Raw genomic sequence first — 17,817 nt, 5'->3', positions numbered from 1 at the left:
TAATGAATTGATTAATTAGTTGCTTGCTTAATTAGTTAATGAATTAGTTGCTTGCTTGCTTAATTAATTAGTACATTAATTAATTGTTTGCTTGGTTAATTCATTAGTTAATTAGTTGATTGTTTAATTAATCTGTTGTTTGCTTGCTTAATGAATTAGTTAACTAATTAGTTCTTGCTTGCTCAATTAATTAGCTGCTTAATAAATCAATTAGTTGCTTGCTTAATTAATTAATTACTTGCTTAATTAATAGTTGCCTGCACAATTAGTTAGGAAGCTGGTAGTGTCTTGTAGTCTGGATGCTGTTTGAAGGAACCTGAGTAACATTAAATCAATGGTTGGAGGGAGTATCTATGTGTGTGTATGCTTGGATGTGCATATCTGATGTGTGTGTGTGTGTGAGAGAGAGAGGGAGAGAGAGAGGAGGAGAGAGAGAGAGGGAGAGAGAGAGAGAGAGAGAGAAAAATTAAGTAAGTAAAGTACTAACTTTGACGGTATGTTGATAGTTTTTGCTGTTCTGTGAAGGTTAACCAGATCTGCAAATGCTAACATATGTTTAGAGCAGGCCAGGAGAAACATGCTTCGTAGGTATATTAGGGAAGCACGTTCACTGAAATGACGCTCCTCCTGCAAAGAATGAAAAAAGATTTCAAACAATGAGTTAATAATACAACTGAGGTTAACAGAACAGAACATTTCTTCCTATAAAATGGAAATAATGAAAATTACTATATTTGTTTCTTTAATATTTTAAATGAGGGGCTCAATCCATCACCCATTTTAGTACTACCACACGGTTCATGTTCCCATGTAGCAAAGTCCATTCTGTTGTAAGTATTTAGGTCATAAACCCTAACCACAGTCTGAAGATAACTTCCTTCTTTCTTCCCTTCCTCCCAATAATCTTAGAGGCCCTGAAAAGACTATGAGCACTACCTTTCCTCCTTTAACCCATTAACTGCGATAGGCCACCTCAGAGGCCAACGCGACAGTGCGACAGGCCACGTTCGTTGCCACGGAAGTAGGGCATGATCTGACCTAATTTTGATGACGTATAATGTATGCACATGATACCCTTTCACCCCAGAAACAGTGTAGCTAATCACAGAAGGTGTTAAGAAACACTGAGTATTTTTTTCGAGTGATAGATCGATGTTGATCTTTACCCAAAATAGGCTCAGCAGTTCGTGTTACATACAGAAAAATCCCAGCAGTTTATGGGTTAAGTAGGCCGTAAGTTTTTGTTTAAATTATACTGAAAATATCACTTGGGAGATTGAATTCCTAGGGTCCCTGTTGATTTTAGGACCTGAGATCCTCCAGGCAAGTATACATTGCAGTAGTCTTTCTCACAACCTGCCCCCACAACTAGGAGAGGACTTATATTCAAGATTGAGTGCTAACAAACACTTACCAAATTTACTATGCTCCTACTACCTTAGACAATGTGTTGTGCCTAACTAGTCATGCTATCTATTTATAACTCAGCGATCCAAGAAAACAAATAATAACTTTAAAATAACTTACCTGAAGTTCCTTTGTACAAAGGTCTACACAGCTATTTAGGTAACCCTTACAGAAATCTATATTGTTGATCAATGGTATCAGTAAGGAAGGATTTGTTGAATGGTCTGTAAACCAAGTAGATACAAAACCCAAAGAGGATGCATGGTTTTTACGTAGACTGAAATACAAAACAATATTTTATAATGAAAACTTAAAACAGGTTAATCATTCAGTTATTAATTGCTGAATATCATGAATATGGTTGTTGTTCGGCCCCAGTCAACATTGATTAAGCATACCTATGATCACAGGTGTTTCAACCATGACCACTGCATCCTTTGTACATCAGGTACAACTGTGTTCAATGTACTCTTTCTTTTTAAAATCGTGGGATATGATTTCAGAGAGTTTTGGTTGCTATTTCTTATTTCTTTACTGCCCACAAGGGGCTACACACAGAGGGGACAGACAAGGACAGACAAACACGTTAAGTCGATTAGATCGACCCCAGTGCATAACTGGTACTTATTTAATTGACCCCCGAAAGGATGAAAGGCAAAGTCGACCTCGACGGAATTTGAACTCAGAACGTTACGGCAGACGAAATACCGCTAAGCAATTCGACCGGCGTGCTAACGTTTCTGCCAGCTCGCTATTTCTAGCAGATCAAGTGACTGCATAGAAGTTCCTTTGACGAAATGTCATAAGTGTCACTGTGGGTAGTGCAGAGTGTGGAGTGTATTTGCAACATTTAGTTTGCTACCTCATGGATCTGAGTTCAAATTTAACTGTGGTTTCATTTGATTTCCATCTTATCGGGATTATTTAAGGTAAAAAACCAATAAACTGAAGTAAAATAATAGACATTACAAATTCTCTGTTACATTAGGTAAGGTGGAGGTGACATGTGTCTTATAAAGATCTTATTACTCTTGATGTCCTCAACTTTTTTTGGCTCACGGTGCATTTAAGAGCAAATAGAAATATTTTGGGTGCAATTTGTGCAGAAAATTTTACAAAAATAGATATGCAAAAAGTGTGTATCTTAATGTGGTCATGCTGAGGCACCACCTTCATGGGTTTAGTCAAACAAATTGAACCCAGTACTTATATTTTGTGTGTCTGGTATTTATTTTATTGGTCTCTTTTGTTAAATCACTAAGTTACAGGGATGTAAACTAAACAGTACTAGTTGTCAAGCAGCAGTGGACGACAAACAGAGACACACACAGATACATACAGCCCTAGATACACACATACATACATACCCAGATGTGTGTGTGTGTGTGTGTGCATGTGTGTGTGTGTGCATGTGTGTGTGTGTGTGTGTATGTATGTATGAATGAATAAATAAATGAATGACTGAATGATGGGTTTCTCTTCAGTTTCTGTCTATGAAATCAACTCACGAGGCTTTGGTTGGTCTGGAGCCATAGTAGAGGACATCTGCCCAAGGTGCTATGCAATGGGACTGAACCCAAGACCACATGGTTGGAAAGTAAGCCTTTTAACCACACAGTCATGCCTACATCTATATACTTTAGTCTATTAACAAATATAATTAAGGACTAAATTCTCTGTTCAATAAATGATGCATAATTATCAGAACTTTATGCAGAATTGCAGTTTCTGTTTTCTCTCATTTTAAAAATATGATTTTAATTTACTCTAAAAGTAGGGTGTAGCATCATTAGAACATTAGACAAAATGCTTTGCAGTATTTATTCTAGCCCTAACCCATTAGCATTTAAACTAGCCATATCTGGCCAAAATATTCTACCCATTTTATGTCCAAACCAGCCAGATCCAGCTTCTCACACCTATCCTACAGCATCACTCAACAAATAAATAATTGCATCATCAGAGACTTGAATCTAAGATAATGCATGATGAATACAAACAGTGTGAATAAATAGGCTTTACAGTTGACAGAGTGTGGAGGCGCAATGGCCCAGTGGTTAGGGCAGTGGACTTGCGGTCATAGGATCGCGGTTTTGATTCCCAGATCGGGCATTGTGAGTGTTTATTGAGCGCAAACACCTAAAACTCCACGAGGCTCCAGCAGGGGATGGTGGCAAACCCTGCTGTACTCTTTCACCACAACTTTCTCTCACTCTTACTTCCTGTTTCTGTTGTACCTGTATTTCAAAGGGTCAGCCTTGTCACACTGTGTCATGCTGAATATTCCCGAGAACTACATTAAGGGTACACGTGTCTGTGGAGTGCTCAGCCACTTGCACGTTAATTTCACGAGCAGGCTGTTCTGTTGATCGGATCAACTGGAACCCTCGACGTCGTGAGCGATGGAGTACCAACAACAACATTTGACAGAGCAATTTGGATGCGAAAGGGTTAAAAGTTTAGAGGTGAAATCTTGTCAATATCAGCTTTGCTTTCAGAGTTAATAGAATGAATTACTAGGGTTAACGACTTCCCTCAAAATTGTGCCTAATTTAGAAGTGATTATTTTTGTGGTGACTCTTGCTACACCATGGGAGTACCATAGAAAGGAGGTAAGCCCCTACTTAGTTAAATTTACAGTCAAGAGACATTTTATTTCAATAATAGCAGTAATGATCCTGGAAAAGGTATGAACATAAACCTCTCACTTCCCATCCTATGAAAATATCAGGTTCTTAAAAACAGCATTTAAAACATTTTCAAGGACAAATATTTATTTCATAAACACACACACACACACGCACAAGCACAAGTGCATACACACACACACACAAGTGCAATGATTAAAGTAAATTACATTAAATTTGGTCAAAGATGTCCAGTAAGAAACATCCTTGATGATACTATGAAAGTTAACAAAATTTGTAATAAGAGAGGAGGGAATACTTTACACTAGTATAAGAGTTGACTAAGTGAAATAACTGTGCAGAAAGTTTAAAATATGTATGAAAAAATGGTATTTAGTTCTTTTTGGATCGTTTTTCCTTCTCTTTTTTCCTCAGTCTGGTGTAGCCATCTGGTTTCACCAGTCCTCAGTCAAATCGTTCAACCCATGCTAGCATGGAAAGCGGACGTTAAACGATGATCTTTTAATGACTTCTTGATCTTTTATTTGTTTCAGTCATTGAACTGTGGCCATGCTGGGGTACCACATTCAAGTGTTTAGTTGAACAAATCAACCCCAGTAGTTATTTTTAAAGCCTGATACTTATTCTATTGATCTTTTAACTGAACCACTAAATTAGGAGAACATAAACAAACCAACACTGGTTGTCAAGCAGTGGTGGGGGGACAAGCACAAAGACAGACACACACATGTATATGCAGATACACACACACACACACACAACAGAGATGTAATGGGCTTCTCTTGGTTTCCATCTCTCAAATCCATTCACAAAGCTTTGGTCGGCCTGGATTATAGTGGAAGACACTTGCCAAAGGTACCATGCAGAGGGACTGAACCCAAGACTTCTTAACCACATAGTCATGCCAATGCCTATATTTGCCAACAATTATAGTTCAAATTGGGTTTTCTTTCTTTTCTTTTTGATTTTACTGAGAACAAAAAAATTTTACTAAAAGAAATCTAAAGCTCCACACATATTGAAGATCAACAACATTGACAGAAATTACCTCAATTCTTCAGGAAGAAATGATGCTTGTCGAGAAAGTGGCCTTGTTTTTACTTCTAGTTCAGACCAATAAGTCGATCTACCAGATGCTATAGTGCTAATAAACTGTTTAAACAGTGTAGTCTCAAATACCTGAAAATATAAAATGATAAAATTTGGAAATCAAAAATCAATTCAATTCCAATATTCAAATAGGATTTCAACATTGAGTTACTGTGTTTAGTCTCTGGGAGAGAATGTGGGACTGCTCAGCAAAACTTGAAATTTATAAGGAGTGGCTGTGTGGTAAGTAGCTTGCTTACCAACCACATGGTTCTGGGTTCAGTCCCACTGCATGGCACCTTGGGCAAGTGTCTTCTACTATAGCCTCGGGTCGACCAAAGCCTTGTGAGTGGATTTGGTAGATGGAAACTGAAAGAAGCCCGTCGTATATATGTATATGTTTGTGTGTCTGTGTTTGTCCCCCCAACATTGCTTGACAACCGATGCTGGTGTGTTTACGTCCCCGTAACTTAGCGGTTCGGCAAAAGAGACCGATAGAATAAGTACTAGGCTTCCAAAGAATAAGTCCTGGGGTCGATTTGCTTGACTAAAGGCGGTGCTCCAGCATGGCCGCAGTCAAATGACTAAAACATGTAAAAGATTAAAAGAGTAAAAGACAGTATTAGCCCGACAAAATATTAAACCATTTTAGTTTTTATTTGTTGTAGCTGTTTAGCCCCAGGTTAACCCTGGTTAATCCAAACTCTAATCAAGGATATTCCAACCATGAAAATTCCATCTTTTATTTCAGCTGTTACTATTCAATATTTCAATTCATTTGAGCAAGATTTTTGGCCCCTACTTCTAGCCCTCTTTGCAGTTAGCTGACCTACAAAATAATAGTAGCCGTGTGGTAAGTAGCTTGCTTACCAACCACATGGTTCTGGGTTCAGTCCCACTGCATGGCATCTTGGGCAAGTGTCTTCTACTATAGCCTCGGGCCGACCAAAGCCTTGTGAGTGGATTTGGTAGACGGAAACTGAAAGAAGCCCATCGTATATATATATATATATATGTATATGTATGTGTGTATATGTTTGTGTGTCTGTGTTTGTCCCCCCAACATTGCTTGACAACTGATGCTGGTGTGTTTACGGCCCCGTAACTTAGCGGTTCGGCAAAAGAGACCAATAGAATAAGTACTAGGCTTCCAAAGAATAAGTCCTGGGGTCAATTAGCTCGACTAAAGGCGGTGCTCCAGCATGGCCGCAGTCAAATGACTGAAACAAGTAAAAGAGTAAATTAACCCTTCCATCTTCAAAAAAAGGAAGGACACACTGGACACACATGGATGAAAAACTATGATGAATGCTTTTGATCACATGTCTGCTCCATCAGGGCTGAACTAGGGGTAAAGAATTACAATTGCAAAAAAAAGGACAACCATAAATTACCTCTGTGTAAAATGGCACATATTCTGGAAGTTGCTGTTTCAGCATTTTATTGGGTTTGAAATATTTTGGCTCACTTACGACATTTCTGTGAAAAGAAAAAAAGCAAAAAAATACTTGGTTAAAAACAATAGATAAGACTGCTGAATCTTCAGAGTTGGATTGCTGGGCCAGAGGTCAAATGTTCAAATTGATGTCAGAAGTATTGCAATCCTGTAACCTATTGAGTTGTTATTGTGCTTCTGGGTCACAACGTGAATGAGTAGGCTTATACAAAAGTGGTGTATTTTAAGAGAATTATGGAAACTCATAATACAATGTTTTCACTTCTTACATACACTTTCTCATGTATTCCTTTACATGAAGGTGAACTGGATTAATGATATTTAAGGGCCTATCCTAGGTACATAGCAAAGCACTGATGATGCAATATGAACCAGTGTTTTTCTGTTAGCTTTTAAGTTTGATCAGCAGCTGCACTCAAGCAAGGATATAGTCTGGGTCAAATTAGTTTTTTATTTGTTTCAGTCATTGAACTGTAGCCATTTATAATGGTGGAACTTGAAGTAGATAAAGCTATGAATAATAGTGTGTAAAATAATGGATTTAAAAAAATCAACCTTGGATCGAAAAATTCAAAGGCTCCCCTTCAACATTGCAACTTAGACATTTCAAGGTTGAAATATTTAAATAACTGGCATTGGCAGAATAATATCTATATTAGAGTAATAGAAACTCATTAAATATTTTCAAAAGCCTCCTATGTTAACATGGGAAAGTGATTTTTATTTACAAGACTTGGAAGGAGTTGTTGGTGCTTAGCCCCAGGAGAGCTCTTACTAAGCAGACCTATGATCAACAGAATTCCGGCCATGACTGCCTCATTTTTTTGTATATCTAGTAGTACCTTATCCTATATATTTTATTTTTTTAATATGTTTGGGTGTGATTTGATGGAGATTTGGTTGCCATGTCTGGCAGGTCAAGTGACCACATAAGACCACCCCTTTGTTGGCTCATAAGTGTTGTAAGTCTACTGGCTGAATGTGTGTGTGTGTGTGTGTGTGTGTGTGTCCACACGCATGCACACTAAGTGATTGCAATACCTACCTAATTCTTATCCAAATGGAATATTGATAATGGGAGGGAACTGATAAACACTCTAAGAAAAATGAAATAAAATAATGAAGCAATAATAAAATCTACCTGAACAAATTCACCATAAGTTCCACAAAAGAATGTTGAATTTGTCTGTTAAAAAGAGTGTTCTTTTGTTTCCGAAACTCCACATTCTTCTTGTGGCTGAAGCTTGTTGGGCTGCAAGTAAATGGAAATAATAAAGAAATTTGTTCATCTAAAATAAACAAACCAGGAAAAAAAATGGTTTTATTTCTTAGAAAACAAATGTAGGACCTCTTGAATCAGAATTAGGGGAGCAAGAATGAAGAATATTTAGTTTGTGCTTCATGCAGTCATGTTGAATTGACTTTGGTATAGTTTGAAAAGAATTGGTTGAAAGTGAGTCACATATGAACATTTTTAACACACAAACACATGCATACAATGGAGACAGCTTGTATTATACAAACACACACACATGTGAACAGGGTTTCTATCATGCAGAAATGCATATACTGATAGAGGGTTTTTATCATGCAGACACATACATAGACAGAGGATTTCTTTTGCATACAAGCGAATACATATTGACACACAACTTGTATTTTCCAAATGCATAGGGCAATGGTAGATTCACTTAGTTTCATAGTTCAAATTCCGCAAGGCTACAAAAATCAACTTTTCCGTTCAAACTTCTGGAGTTGATAGAATTAGTTACCAATAAACTACTAGAGTAATATGATCAACAATACTATCCCTCCAAACATTAGCTCTTAAGCAGATGTTATAAACCATGATACAAACATGCACATACACAAACGTTACATACATACGTGCATACATAGATACATATATATCATTATCATCACCATCATCATCATCATTTTGCATCTATATGCCATGCTGGCAAGGGCTGGACAATTTGACAAGATCTGATAGGTCAGAAAACTGTGTTAAGCTCCGTCTGTTTTAGCATGGTTTCTTTGGTTAGTTGCCCTTCCTAGTGCCAACTACTTTACAAAGTATACTGGGTGCATTTTTGTGTCACTGTTTACTAGTGAGGTTGCCAACTAGCTTGCAAGACAAGAGCCCTTGATTGAGCAGGGTGTAGTATTGAGGGAGGTGGCTTAAGACATGTGCTGAGAGGCAAGAGTATGATAAAGGCATAGGAACAGGTGTTTTACTACAGAGGAGATATATAGCTACCCCAGCTGGAATAGGAGATAGTAGTGATGAAGTGTCAGAACATACTCTAAAGGTACAAGAGAATGATTGTGTGGGGTGAGGCTGAGGAACAGGTGAGAGGGATAGAAACAGAGGTGTGAGTAAGCTTGCAAGGGTGAGGACTAAGGATATTGAAGAATATCAGTCATTACAATACCATTGAAACTTGCACTTACGTTACAGCTTCAATCAAGTCAAAGTTAAAACGAATTTTTTCATAGACATCTTGTAGCAGTTTGACTGGTTCTGCTGGCATTTCAGGGATTACAGTTGTAGTATTTTCCAGGCTGAGTGATCCCTCATCGATATTAACAACAATGAGGTCTGTAATCTGAAGTCACAAGCAGAAAGAAATGACAGCAATGAATGTGAACACATGTATAATCATATATACAAAAATAATTATCTACTGCAACTCAAACTCATCCTTCTTCATTTTAATTACATGTGTAAAATTTTATGCCCCTTCATCAGAACATGTGAAGAAATGGGAGATTTAATAAAGCTATTGCTATTGCTTAGATATGTGAGAGAGAGTAGTGACATGTGCAGATTGGCATTTTCATAATAGTAAGTCTGCTTTGTGTAGCTCTTTTCAGTTGCTTAATATTGGTTTCAGTTTATAAATTAGGATAGCCTCTTTGATTCAAAAGTTGCCTGTGTTACGTTCCGAGGTCCCAATGAATACAATAAAGTACCAGGTCTGGTACTTCTGCAGGTGTTTATGGCCAGAAGTGTTTGTACACACATGTTCTTTGATGTGAATGTAGTTTCTTGGTGATGCTTCCAATGTAGGATGCACTGCATTTGCTGTAGACTACCACATATACTATGCAGACCCTCAAACACATTTTTATGTTGTTACCTATTTTTAAAAAAAATGGCTCTACTGCACACATATGCATATGTACACATATACACACTGGGATGCACACACATTTACATGCACATGTATAAATAGGCATAAGACTAATTCTCAGACAAATTCAAGGCAGACCTTGAAGAGTTAGGGCATGTCATTGAAGAGCCATAAATAACAATGAAAGGACTTTGACAAACAACCAATTGATTGTTTAATCATCACATTAAACAATTAAACAAATGTTCAGTTAGTTACTTGGTTAGATATTTAACCAAGTGACAAAATATGAAGAAGTGTTATTGAACCAGTACATCCCGCCAAAAGAAGACAAACCCAGAAGATGTTGTTCAGATAAGGAATCTTGGTTTTTTTCAACTCAGTACATCTATCACCTCTATTTCAGTGCAGATCATAACCCCCTCTTAGTTCTGTAAACATAGTATTCGTATTCCATTTTAAAAAACAAACTTAAGTTCACACGAATACCCTTATCGTCACTTATTCATGCACCTATTTACTTTTGTTACATCGTCAATTATTCATTTCTCTAATTTTGTCACAGATTGGCTGACCGAAAATTCTAAGAGTTTTAAATTCTGTCTACTATCAATATGCCATTCCTAACACAGGTATTGCTGTTTCGCGGTTCCTCCAATCATCCCCCCCCCCCCACCAGTACCGGCAATCCCTATCCTCTGGCAGCCTTCGGTTGTCTCCCATGAACACGTCTAAAGGCTTAATGCCATCTCCACCCCTACTTAGGGTCTATCTCCTATGTAAGGTTGTGATCATATAGTGCATAAAAATGATGGTGTAGTGTATGCAGGTCGAAGGCTGTTGTTTGTTTATGAATTCTGCCAAATGCGAGCTTTCTTTTCAGGTACATGACGTTGCTGTCCTTCATCCCAGGGTCACACGGGCCCACACCTCCCACACACTCAGGGTTGGCACACTCAACGTGGGCACACTGAAAGGTAGGTCTGGTGAGATTGTTGAGATGCTTGGTATCAAGCTGTTGGATCAGGTAATGAAAGTCACAGAGAGGGTTGTAGCCCAACTAATTAGGGAGAGGGTCAGTCTAGACGAGATGCAGTTTGGGTTTATACCAGGGAAAAGCACCACTGATGCTATATTTCTGGTAAGACAGCTGCAGGAGAAATACCTAGACAAAGACAAATCCCTGTACCTGGCTTTCGTTGACATGGAGAAAGCCTTTGGCAGGGTCCTCAAATCACTTATCTGGTGGTCAATGAAGAAACTAGAGATAGATGAATGGTTAGTGAGAGCTGTGCAAGCCATGTACAGGGATGCTGTCAGTAAGGTGAGGGTTAGCAATGAGTACATTGAAGAATTCCAGGTAGAGGTAGGGGTCCACCAAGGTTCAGTCCTCAACCCCCTCCTATTTATCGTAGTCCTCCAGGTAATAACAGAGGAATTCAAGACAGGATGCCCCTGAGAGCTCCTCTATGCTGATGACCTTGCTCTAATTGCTGAGTCACTATCAGAACTAGAGGAGAACATGATGATGATGAGCAGGAGGATATATATATATATATATATATATATATATATATATATGGTTCAAAATTGTACAAAAAACAGAGACAGTTGAAGGAGCAACAAACAAGGTTGTATTGGTTTCACACTCAGAAAAAATGGAAACTGGATAGAGATTTAATTCTGGCTGCACTGTACATTTTCTCATTTAATGACTGTCTGCGTGACCTGCAGCAAGTTAAGGAGAATGTGTTTTTCAGTGCATATACTAAATTTAGCTCTGGCCCTCTTGAGGAAATATAAGATGAACATGGCTAACTCATGAGAGCTTTGATTCAGCAGGGTTTATTACAGGCGGTTGGAACCTAGACTATCAGTTTAGTGTGAGTGGTTGAACAGAAAAGAGGACACACTAAACTTTAAAGAGTGCAAAAGAGGACAAAAAAAAAAAACAGGATCAGATTAGTCTATTAAGCATGCAAGAAAGCAACATAAACTGGAGCATACAACATTCTGAAGAATTGTCATGACAACTTGAGGAGAATAGTCACTTCAAAAGTGTGCTCCATAAGTAGCTCAAAACTAAGAGAAGCCCATCCTAATTTCGAATGTGTTTTAAACAAACCAATAAAAAAGACTCCACATAATCATTTAACTGGTTAGAAATATCAGCCAAATCTCCCTTAAATCATATTGAACTATCTTAAAAAGAAAAGACAAAAGGAAGATACATTGGACAATGAAGGCTTAGATATACAAGTATACTGGATAGTCATGGTTATATTGTCTTTGATAACAAATAGGTTCTATATGGGCAGACCTAAGGTTAAACAATAACAACAACCTGTTGTATTTATTGCATTACTTACTTGACTGACTGTGTGGAGATGTTTCACATGACAACCCATGATGAATGGCACTGGTGCATCAAGCAGCTCTAGACATAAATGAGGTACAATAGGCACATAGGCATGTTCCCAGAAGAATGGGTGGATAAAAGAACAGAATGTCTGTAAAAAAAAGGAAGTAAATGGAAAATACATAAAGTAATAGATAATAAATGAAATTATCAAAATTGGTAAAGCTTCTTTTTCTTTAACTTTGTGTCTATGTTAAAAATAATTATTGGGGAACAGGCTCTATAGAAGTAGGTGATAGCTTCTTTTACTTAAGTGACCTAATCAGCAGTGGGTGGAGCTATCATCTCTGCTGACAAGGGGATTCTCTCTCTGAGTGAAAGTTAACCCTTTAGCATTCAGATTAATTTGTCAAAAGTAATCCTTATTTATTCACATTAAAAAAAATTTATCTGGTATTATTTTGTAGCTTCAAAATAAGAAAGATGTAATTGTTTATTTTTAGAATGACATTGCATGGTAGGTGTGAGAGGCTGGTTCTGGCCAGTTTGAGCATAAAATGTGTAGAATATCTGGGCCGGATACAGCCGGTTTAAACACTAAAGGGTTAAACTGTAAAATGCATGTGTATGAACTGCAGTGTCTTATGGCAGTGAGACATGGGTAATGAATGCAGAAGTTGTGCAAAGACTGGAAAGAAATGAGGTGAGCATAATCCACTGGATGTGTAATGTTAGTGTGAATGAATGTTAGTGTGTAAGAACACTGGCTATGCTGGTATGGATGTATAATGATATAATAGGTAAGTGAAGAAGTGCAAGGAGATTAATTTGGAAAGATCCAATGGAAGATGAAGAGAAAAGAAGAAAGACAAGTAGAAGCAGAGAAGGCTGACCTCAGGAAGCTGAACTTTACAAAAGTGATTACAAAGGAATGCAACAAATGGTAGGATGTTCTGTCGGAGATGACACATCCAACCCGTGCAAATATAAATGGTGATAGTGAGGTGATATTCAAAATTGGTAAAATGATGTATAAATGTGGTTGAATCAGTAGAGAGATGGACAAAATGATTTGTAGCATTTAGTTATTATCTCTTATCTTTCAAATTTAAATCCTGCTTAGGATGACTTTACTTTTCATTTCTTTAAGGGTCAACAAAATAAGTACAACTCATGTACTAGAGTTAATTGAACATTAACATATCCTCTTCACTCACAAAATTTTGTGACCTAATGATTATGTTAGAAAACCTAATTATTATTACTGTTGATGTTGTTGATGTTGATGATGATGGTGGTGGTGGTTGTGACAATGATGACAACAATGACAATGATGATGATGATTATCTGCTGTAAAACAGAACCCAGACAATTTTAAATAGACTGATTTTTCATTTAGGAACTTTTGTTGCTAATTTCTCTTTTTTTTGTTCCTTTTCTTTTCAAGAAAAGGATTTGCATTCAAATTTTCTTTACATTTTTATTTTTTAATAGGGTGACAATTTTCAAAATTTGTTGAAAGTTTGGTGTAAACAGAATATATTTATCCTACCTCTGTGATTATGGTCAGTAGACCAAAACTGGATGATGCAAAAACAATCTGTCTTTCAGTTAGAATACATGTTACAATCTTGATGATAGTGTCCAAAGAGAAACAGATGAATACCAAGTTGTAAGGTAGATCGAAGATTGGTAAACTGGCATGACTGGGAGGATGGATAATTATCGTGTGACCAAACAGACATAGACTCTAACAATAAAGAAAAATATTACTTAATGCCATTAGACAGATAACATGAAATATTTTTTTTGTGATTCAATCAGAAGCAAAATAGCACTTGTGACTTTTGCAGGATCTCCAAGACTGGTATATGTGGGGAAGAGAGAAAGAAACCATGACTCATGGCTTGCTGCATCTGAGAGCAATGCTTCAAGATATTAAATTGTCCTCATACCAGAACACTGGTTCAAATGTTTGCAGCAGAGTCAACTTTGTTAAATGTACACAAGGTTTACATGGTGATTTTAAATCAGGAAACAAATTAGGTTTACTCTCCAAGAATAAATAGAGTCCATGTGACAATCTTCCACACAGTTTCCATCAAGCAAATTTCCTTCACAAACCAAGCTGAACCTATGACAGAAGACACTAACTCAAGATACCTTGCAGTAAATGGAACCACATGATAAGAAATCAAACTTCTTAGCCACACAAGATGCTCCCCATATTAACTATCCCTTCTGCTCTGAAGAATTTGACCATGTGTAATGCATATATGGACAAAATCAGTTTGGCTTGGCAGGAATGATTTCTCTTCAAGCTCATCATATGTGAAAATTTCAACTCAGACTCTAAATATGTTTCTTTTATCTGACATTGTTTAATCTCATATTCCTGATTGAGAAGATTTATAAATCAAAGGTAAAAGCATTCCAGCAGTAACCACCCCTATCTTTTTGTATGTCTAGGATTAAATGTGTAGTTCTTGTTTTAAGATGGTAGGGTGCAATGAACGAGAGTGATTTGACTGCTAATTTTAGCAGATTGATTGACTGTACAGCAGCTCCTTCATTGCTGCTGTTGATGATTACTGTTACTGCTATCCAGTTTCAGGTCTATTCAGGCTCCCATTTCCTCAACAATTACTTATTTATCACTAAATTATCCAATATGCTCCTACATTTTTAAGATGGTAGGGTATAAGGAAAAAGATCTGGCAGCTATTTCTAACAGTATAAGTGACTATGTAGAGGCTACTTCATTGGTTTATCAATACTGTCAAATGTAATGTGATAGGTGACATAATCCAGAAAAGAATGTCACAGAATGAAATGATAGGGCACTTGTAAAGAGAATATATTGGCCTGCCATTACTGACAAATGTCTGGAGCTGATATACTCTTACTAATCAATCAATCAATCATCAAAACATTATGAACAATTACCACAGACAAAGGGCCAACAGGGGGTATTGGGGTCAGACTGAGTTGCCGGATATATTTCTGAAATTCCCGAGTTTGTTCAGAATGACTGTGTAGGGTTTCCACTCTGTCGATCAGCCTAAAATAAAACAACACAATACTTTAATTATGTACATTGATATTCGTGACACAAAGAAACAAAAACATTCATATCCTGAATGCTAAATACTTGACAAGAAATCATATCCTTCTACTAACATATTTCTCCTAAAAATCACTTGTGTCAACTCAAGTACACTTGACAAGCTAATTAACAATAGATTTCTATCCTCTGTTAATGAAGGTTTATTCTTCAGCCACTTTGTAATACAGAACCCAGCAGTATTTACTATGTTTATTAAACCTTTTGTTTCAAAGATAAGATGTCACTGAGCTCAGAAAGTTTTGTTCTGAAAATTCAAATGTTTATTCAATTACTACTAAATTTTAAGACATTGTTAGTTTATCATAAATTTAAAGAAATACTGATTTCAAATTTTGGCACAAGGTCAGCAATTTCAGGGTTGGGGTTAAGTTGATTACATCAACCCCAGTGCTCAACTGGTACTTATCTTATCGACCATATAAATGTGTGCATGTGCATGCATGTGTATCTGTCATTGTCTCCTTGCTACGACTTCGCATAATAGTTGTAAACAGGTGCCACTGTCATGCATCATCCTTTATTTTCCGATTTTCCATAGAAACTTGTCAAGTCATAGGAAAGTAATACTTCAGTTGTAAACAAATGAGGTGCTTGTGACCTTTGGCCAAACATTTTGTCACAAAATACCAGAAATGAATGACATTCATTTACAACAACCATGGTGAATAAAATTTGAAGAAAAGCAACAAAAATTCAATAGGTTATAGCAGTATGTATGTTTCGTACAAACTTCATTTATTCATGTAGTGAGAACACTACATAAAATGTGCAATGAAAATGTACTCCTCAGCTGCATAATGGAATTTCATTTTAGAAAGTCATTTTGTAGATGTGTGCAAAAAACAAGAGTAAGAGAAGAAAAAATACCATCTTGACTGGGCTGTTAATCAAACAAAAACATTCATATCCTGAATTCATATCCATTCATATCAAACAAGAATTTAATTTCTATATAATCTAATTGGAGGGGTAATAGTAATTTCAATTCAGAAGAAGGTAGATTAAGTAGTAATGGCCAGCAGGTTAGGGGTAAGTCAAGCAAGAGAAAAGAAAAAAAAAAAATGAAAATGAAAATGGAAGGACAATACCCTAAGGAGTGGTTAGAGAAAATTTAAGGTAAGGGAATTTAGGTCAAGGTATTGGAGAATTATATCTATTCCTCAGTATATTTAGAATAATACAACAAAACACTAAAGTATTAAATTTAAAACCATATGGAACATTAATAGTTAAATTAGAACAAGACAAACATTTATAGTTAAAATAAGATATACATTAATGTGGGGTAGTAGAAGAGAGATATTATTTATAAGTAAAACCATAATATTAATGGCCAAAACCAGAACAAAGAGAAAGTGGGGGAAGAAGGAGGAGTAAAAAAGAAGGAGGAGTAAAAAAGAAGGAGGAATAAAGTTAGAAAAATAGGACAGAATTAAGAGAATTAAAGCTAAGGCTTTCGAAAAAGTAATATGGTAGAAGAGACTCAGAATTACCTAGAGAAATGTAGGAATATTATCAGTGGGTGGGAAAGGTTAAAAAGTATTCTAAATTTATATTTAAAAGCTATAACTTAAATAAAGTAGTTAATAGTCAGGGAAATGAGAGGAATTAAAATAATGAATTATTAGCAAGATTTACTTTTTAAAATATTTAAAGATGCGAGAGTAACAATGTACACAGAACTCTAAGGTCAGATCTATTGTTAATTAGATTAGGATTATCCTTAAGTTTAAAAATTTCATAAATTTTCATAGAGCACAGTCCACAGCCATATCTACTATTTCTATAGGGTTGTGTTCTCCTGACGAATTCCCATTTAAGATTAAAATCGATACTATTTTCCTTCAATTCCCAAATTTTATTAAATAATGATGTGCTATTGGCTTTATGTTTAAGTTTAAACGAGGAAAAATGATTGTATAATCGCTGTTTAAGGTTGATTGTGCAACCAACATAAATGTAATTATTAGTTGGAGTAGCTACTGTACATTTATAGACCACATTACGGGTTAAACAACGGCCAGTGGGCTTTAATTCTACAATTGCAATTAAGGGGCTTATTACCTATATATATATTGCTATGTTGATTATTGATACAAGTATCTAAATTGGTTATATAAATATTGCTGGTTGTATTACTGGATATGCAATTGATATTGTTTGAGCTAGGAAGATTTATCTCATCAACTATGTTAACAGTTGAAGTATTAATATGTTCATTAACATGTGCGTGATTATTGGTTGCATTGGTGTTATTAATTGTTTGGTAGTTATTTGTATTGTTATCAATAATAAGACAACTTTTATTTTCAAGGGTCCTAGCTAGTTCAATGTTCTTTTTATTTAACTTATTGATAATAGATCCTATATATATATATATATAATTCATTAAAGTAAGTTAAAGATAAAACGTATTGATTTCATAGTAGTTGTAGATTTAGTAATTTAGGTTTTTATATAAAATTTTTATCAATTCGATTTTACATTTAACTTTTGTATGTGGAAGGTGCACAGGTACAATAAATCCTGAAAATGTGCAGAAAACAGATTCCATCAACTGCCAGGGGGAACAAGCTAGAGGTAGTAGATAGCTT

The 17,817-nt window shown here is 36.2% G+C and overlaps 1 protein-coding gene across 5 annotated transcripts in view; it reads right to left on the bottom strand.

The window, feature by feature from the left end:
- The window catches only part of LOC106882353 (DENN domain-containing protein 3), a 59,621-nt gene that overhangs the window by 24,720 nt on the left and 17,084 nt on the right, over positions 1 to 17,817 (bottom strand). For all 5 annotated transcript variants that reach the window (XM_014933001.3, XM_089350868.1, XM_014933002.3 and 2 more), the window contains 9 exons: positions 15,043 to 15,157; positions 13,649 to 13,846; positions 12,107 to 12,247; positions 9,055 to 9,209; positions 7,742 to 7,852; positions 6,539 to 6,623; positions 5,104 to 5,234; positions 1,528 to 1,684; positions 488 to 627 (listed from right to left, as the gene is read on the bottom strand). In XM_014933001.3, coding sequence (XP_014788487.2) covers positions 488 to 627; positions 1,528 to 1,684; positions 5,104 to 5,234; positions 6,539 to 6,623; positions 7,742 to 7,852; positions 9,055 to 9,209; positions 12,107 to 12,247; positions 13,649 to 13,846; positions 15,043 to 15,157 — 1,233 coding nt within the window. The remainder of the gene's footprint in view (positions 1 to 487; positions 628 to 1,527; positions 1,685 to 5,103; positions 5,235 to 6,538; positions 6,624 to 7,741; positions 7,853 to 9,054; positions 9,210 to 12,106; positions 12,248 to 13,648; positions 13,847 to 15,042; positions 15,158 to 17,817) is intronic.

This window comes from Octopus bimaculoides, chromosome 4, assembly GCF_046866305.1.
Source record: "Octopus bimaculoides isolate indiv1 chromosome 4, ASM4686630v1, whole genome shotgun sequence".
NCBI classification, from domain to species: Eukaryota; Metazoa; Mollusca; class Cephalopoda; order Octopoda; family Octopodidae; genus Octopus; species Octopus bimaculoides.
The sequence above is the reverse complement of the archived record's forward strand: the minus strand, read 5'-3'. Positions and strand labels throughout refer to the sequence as shown.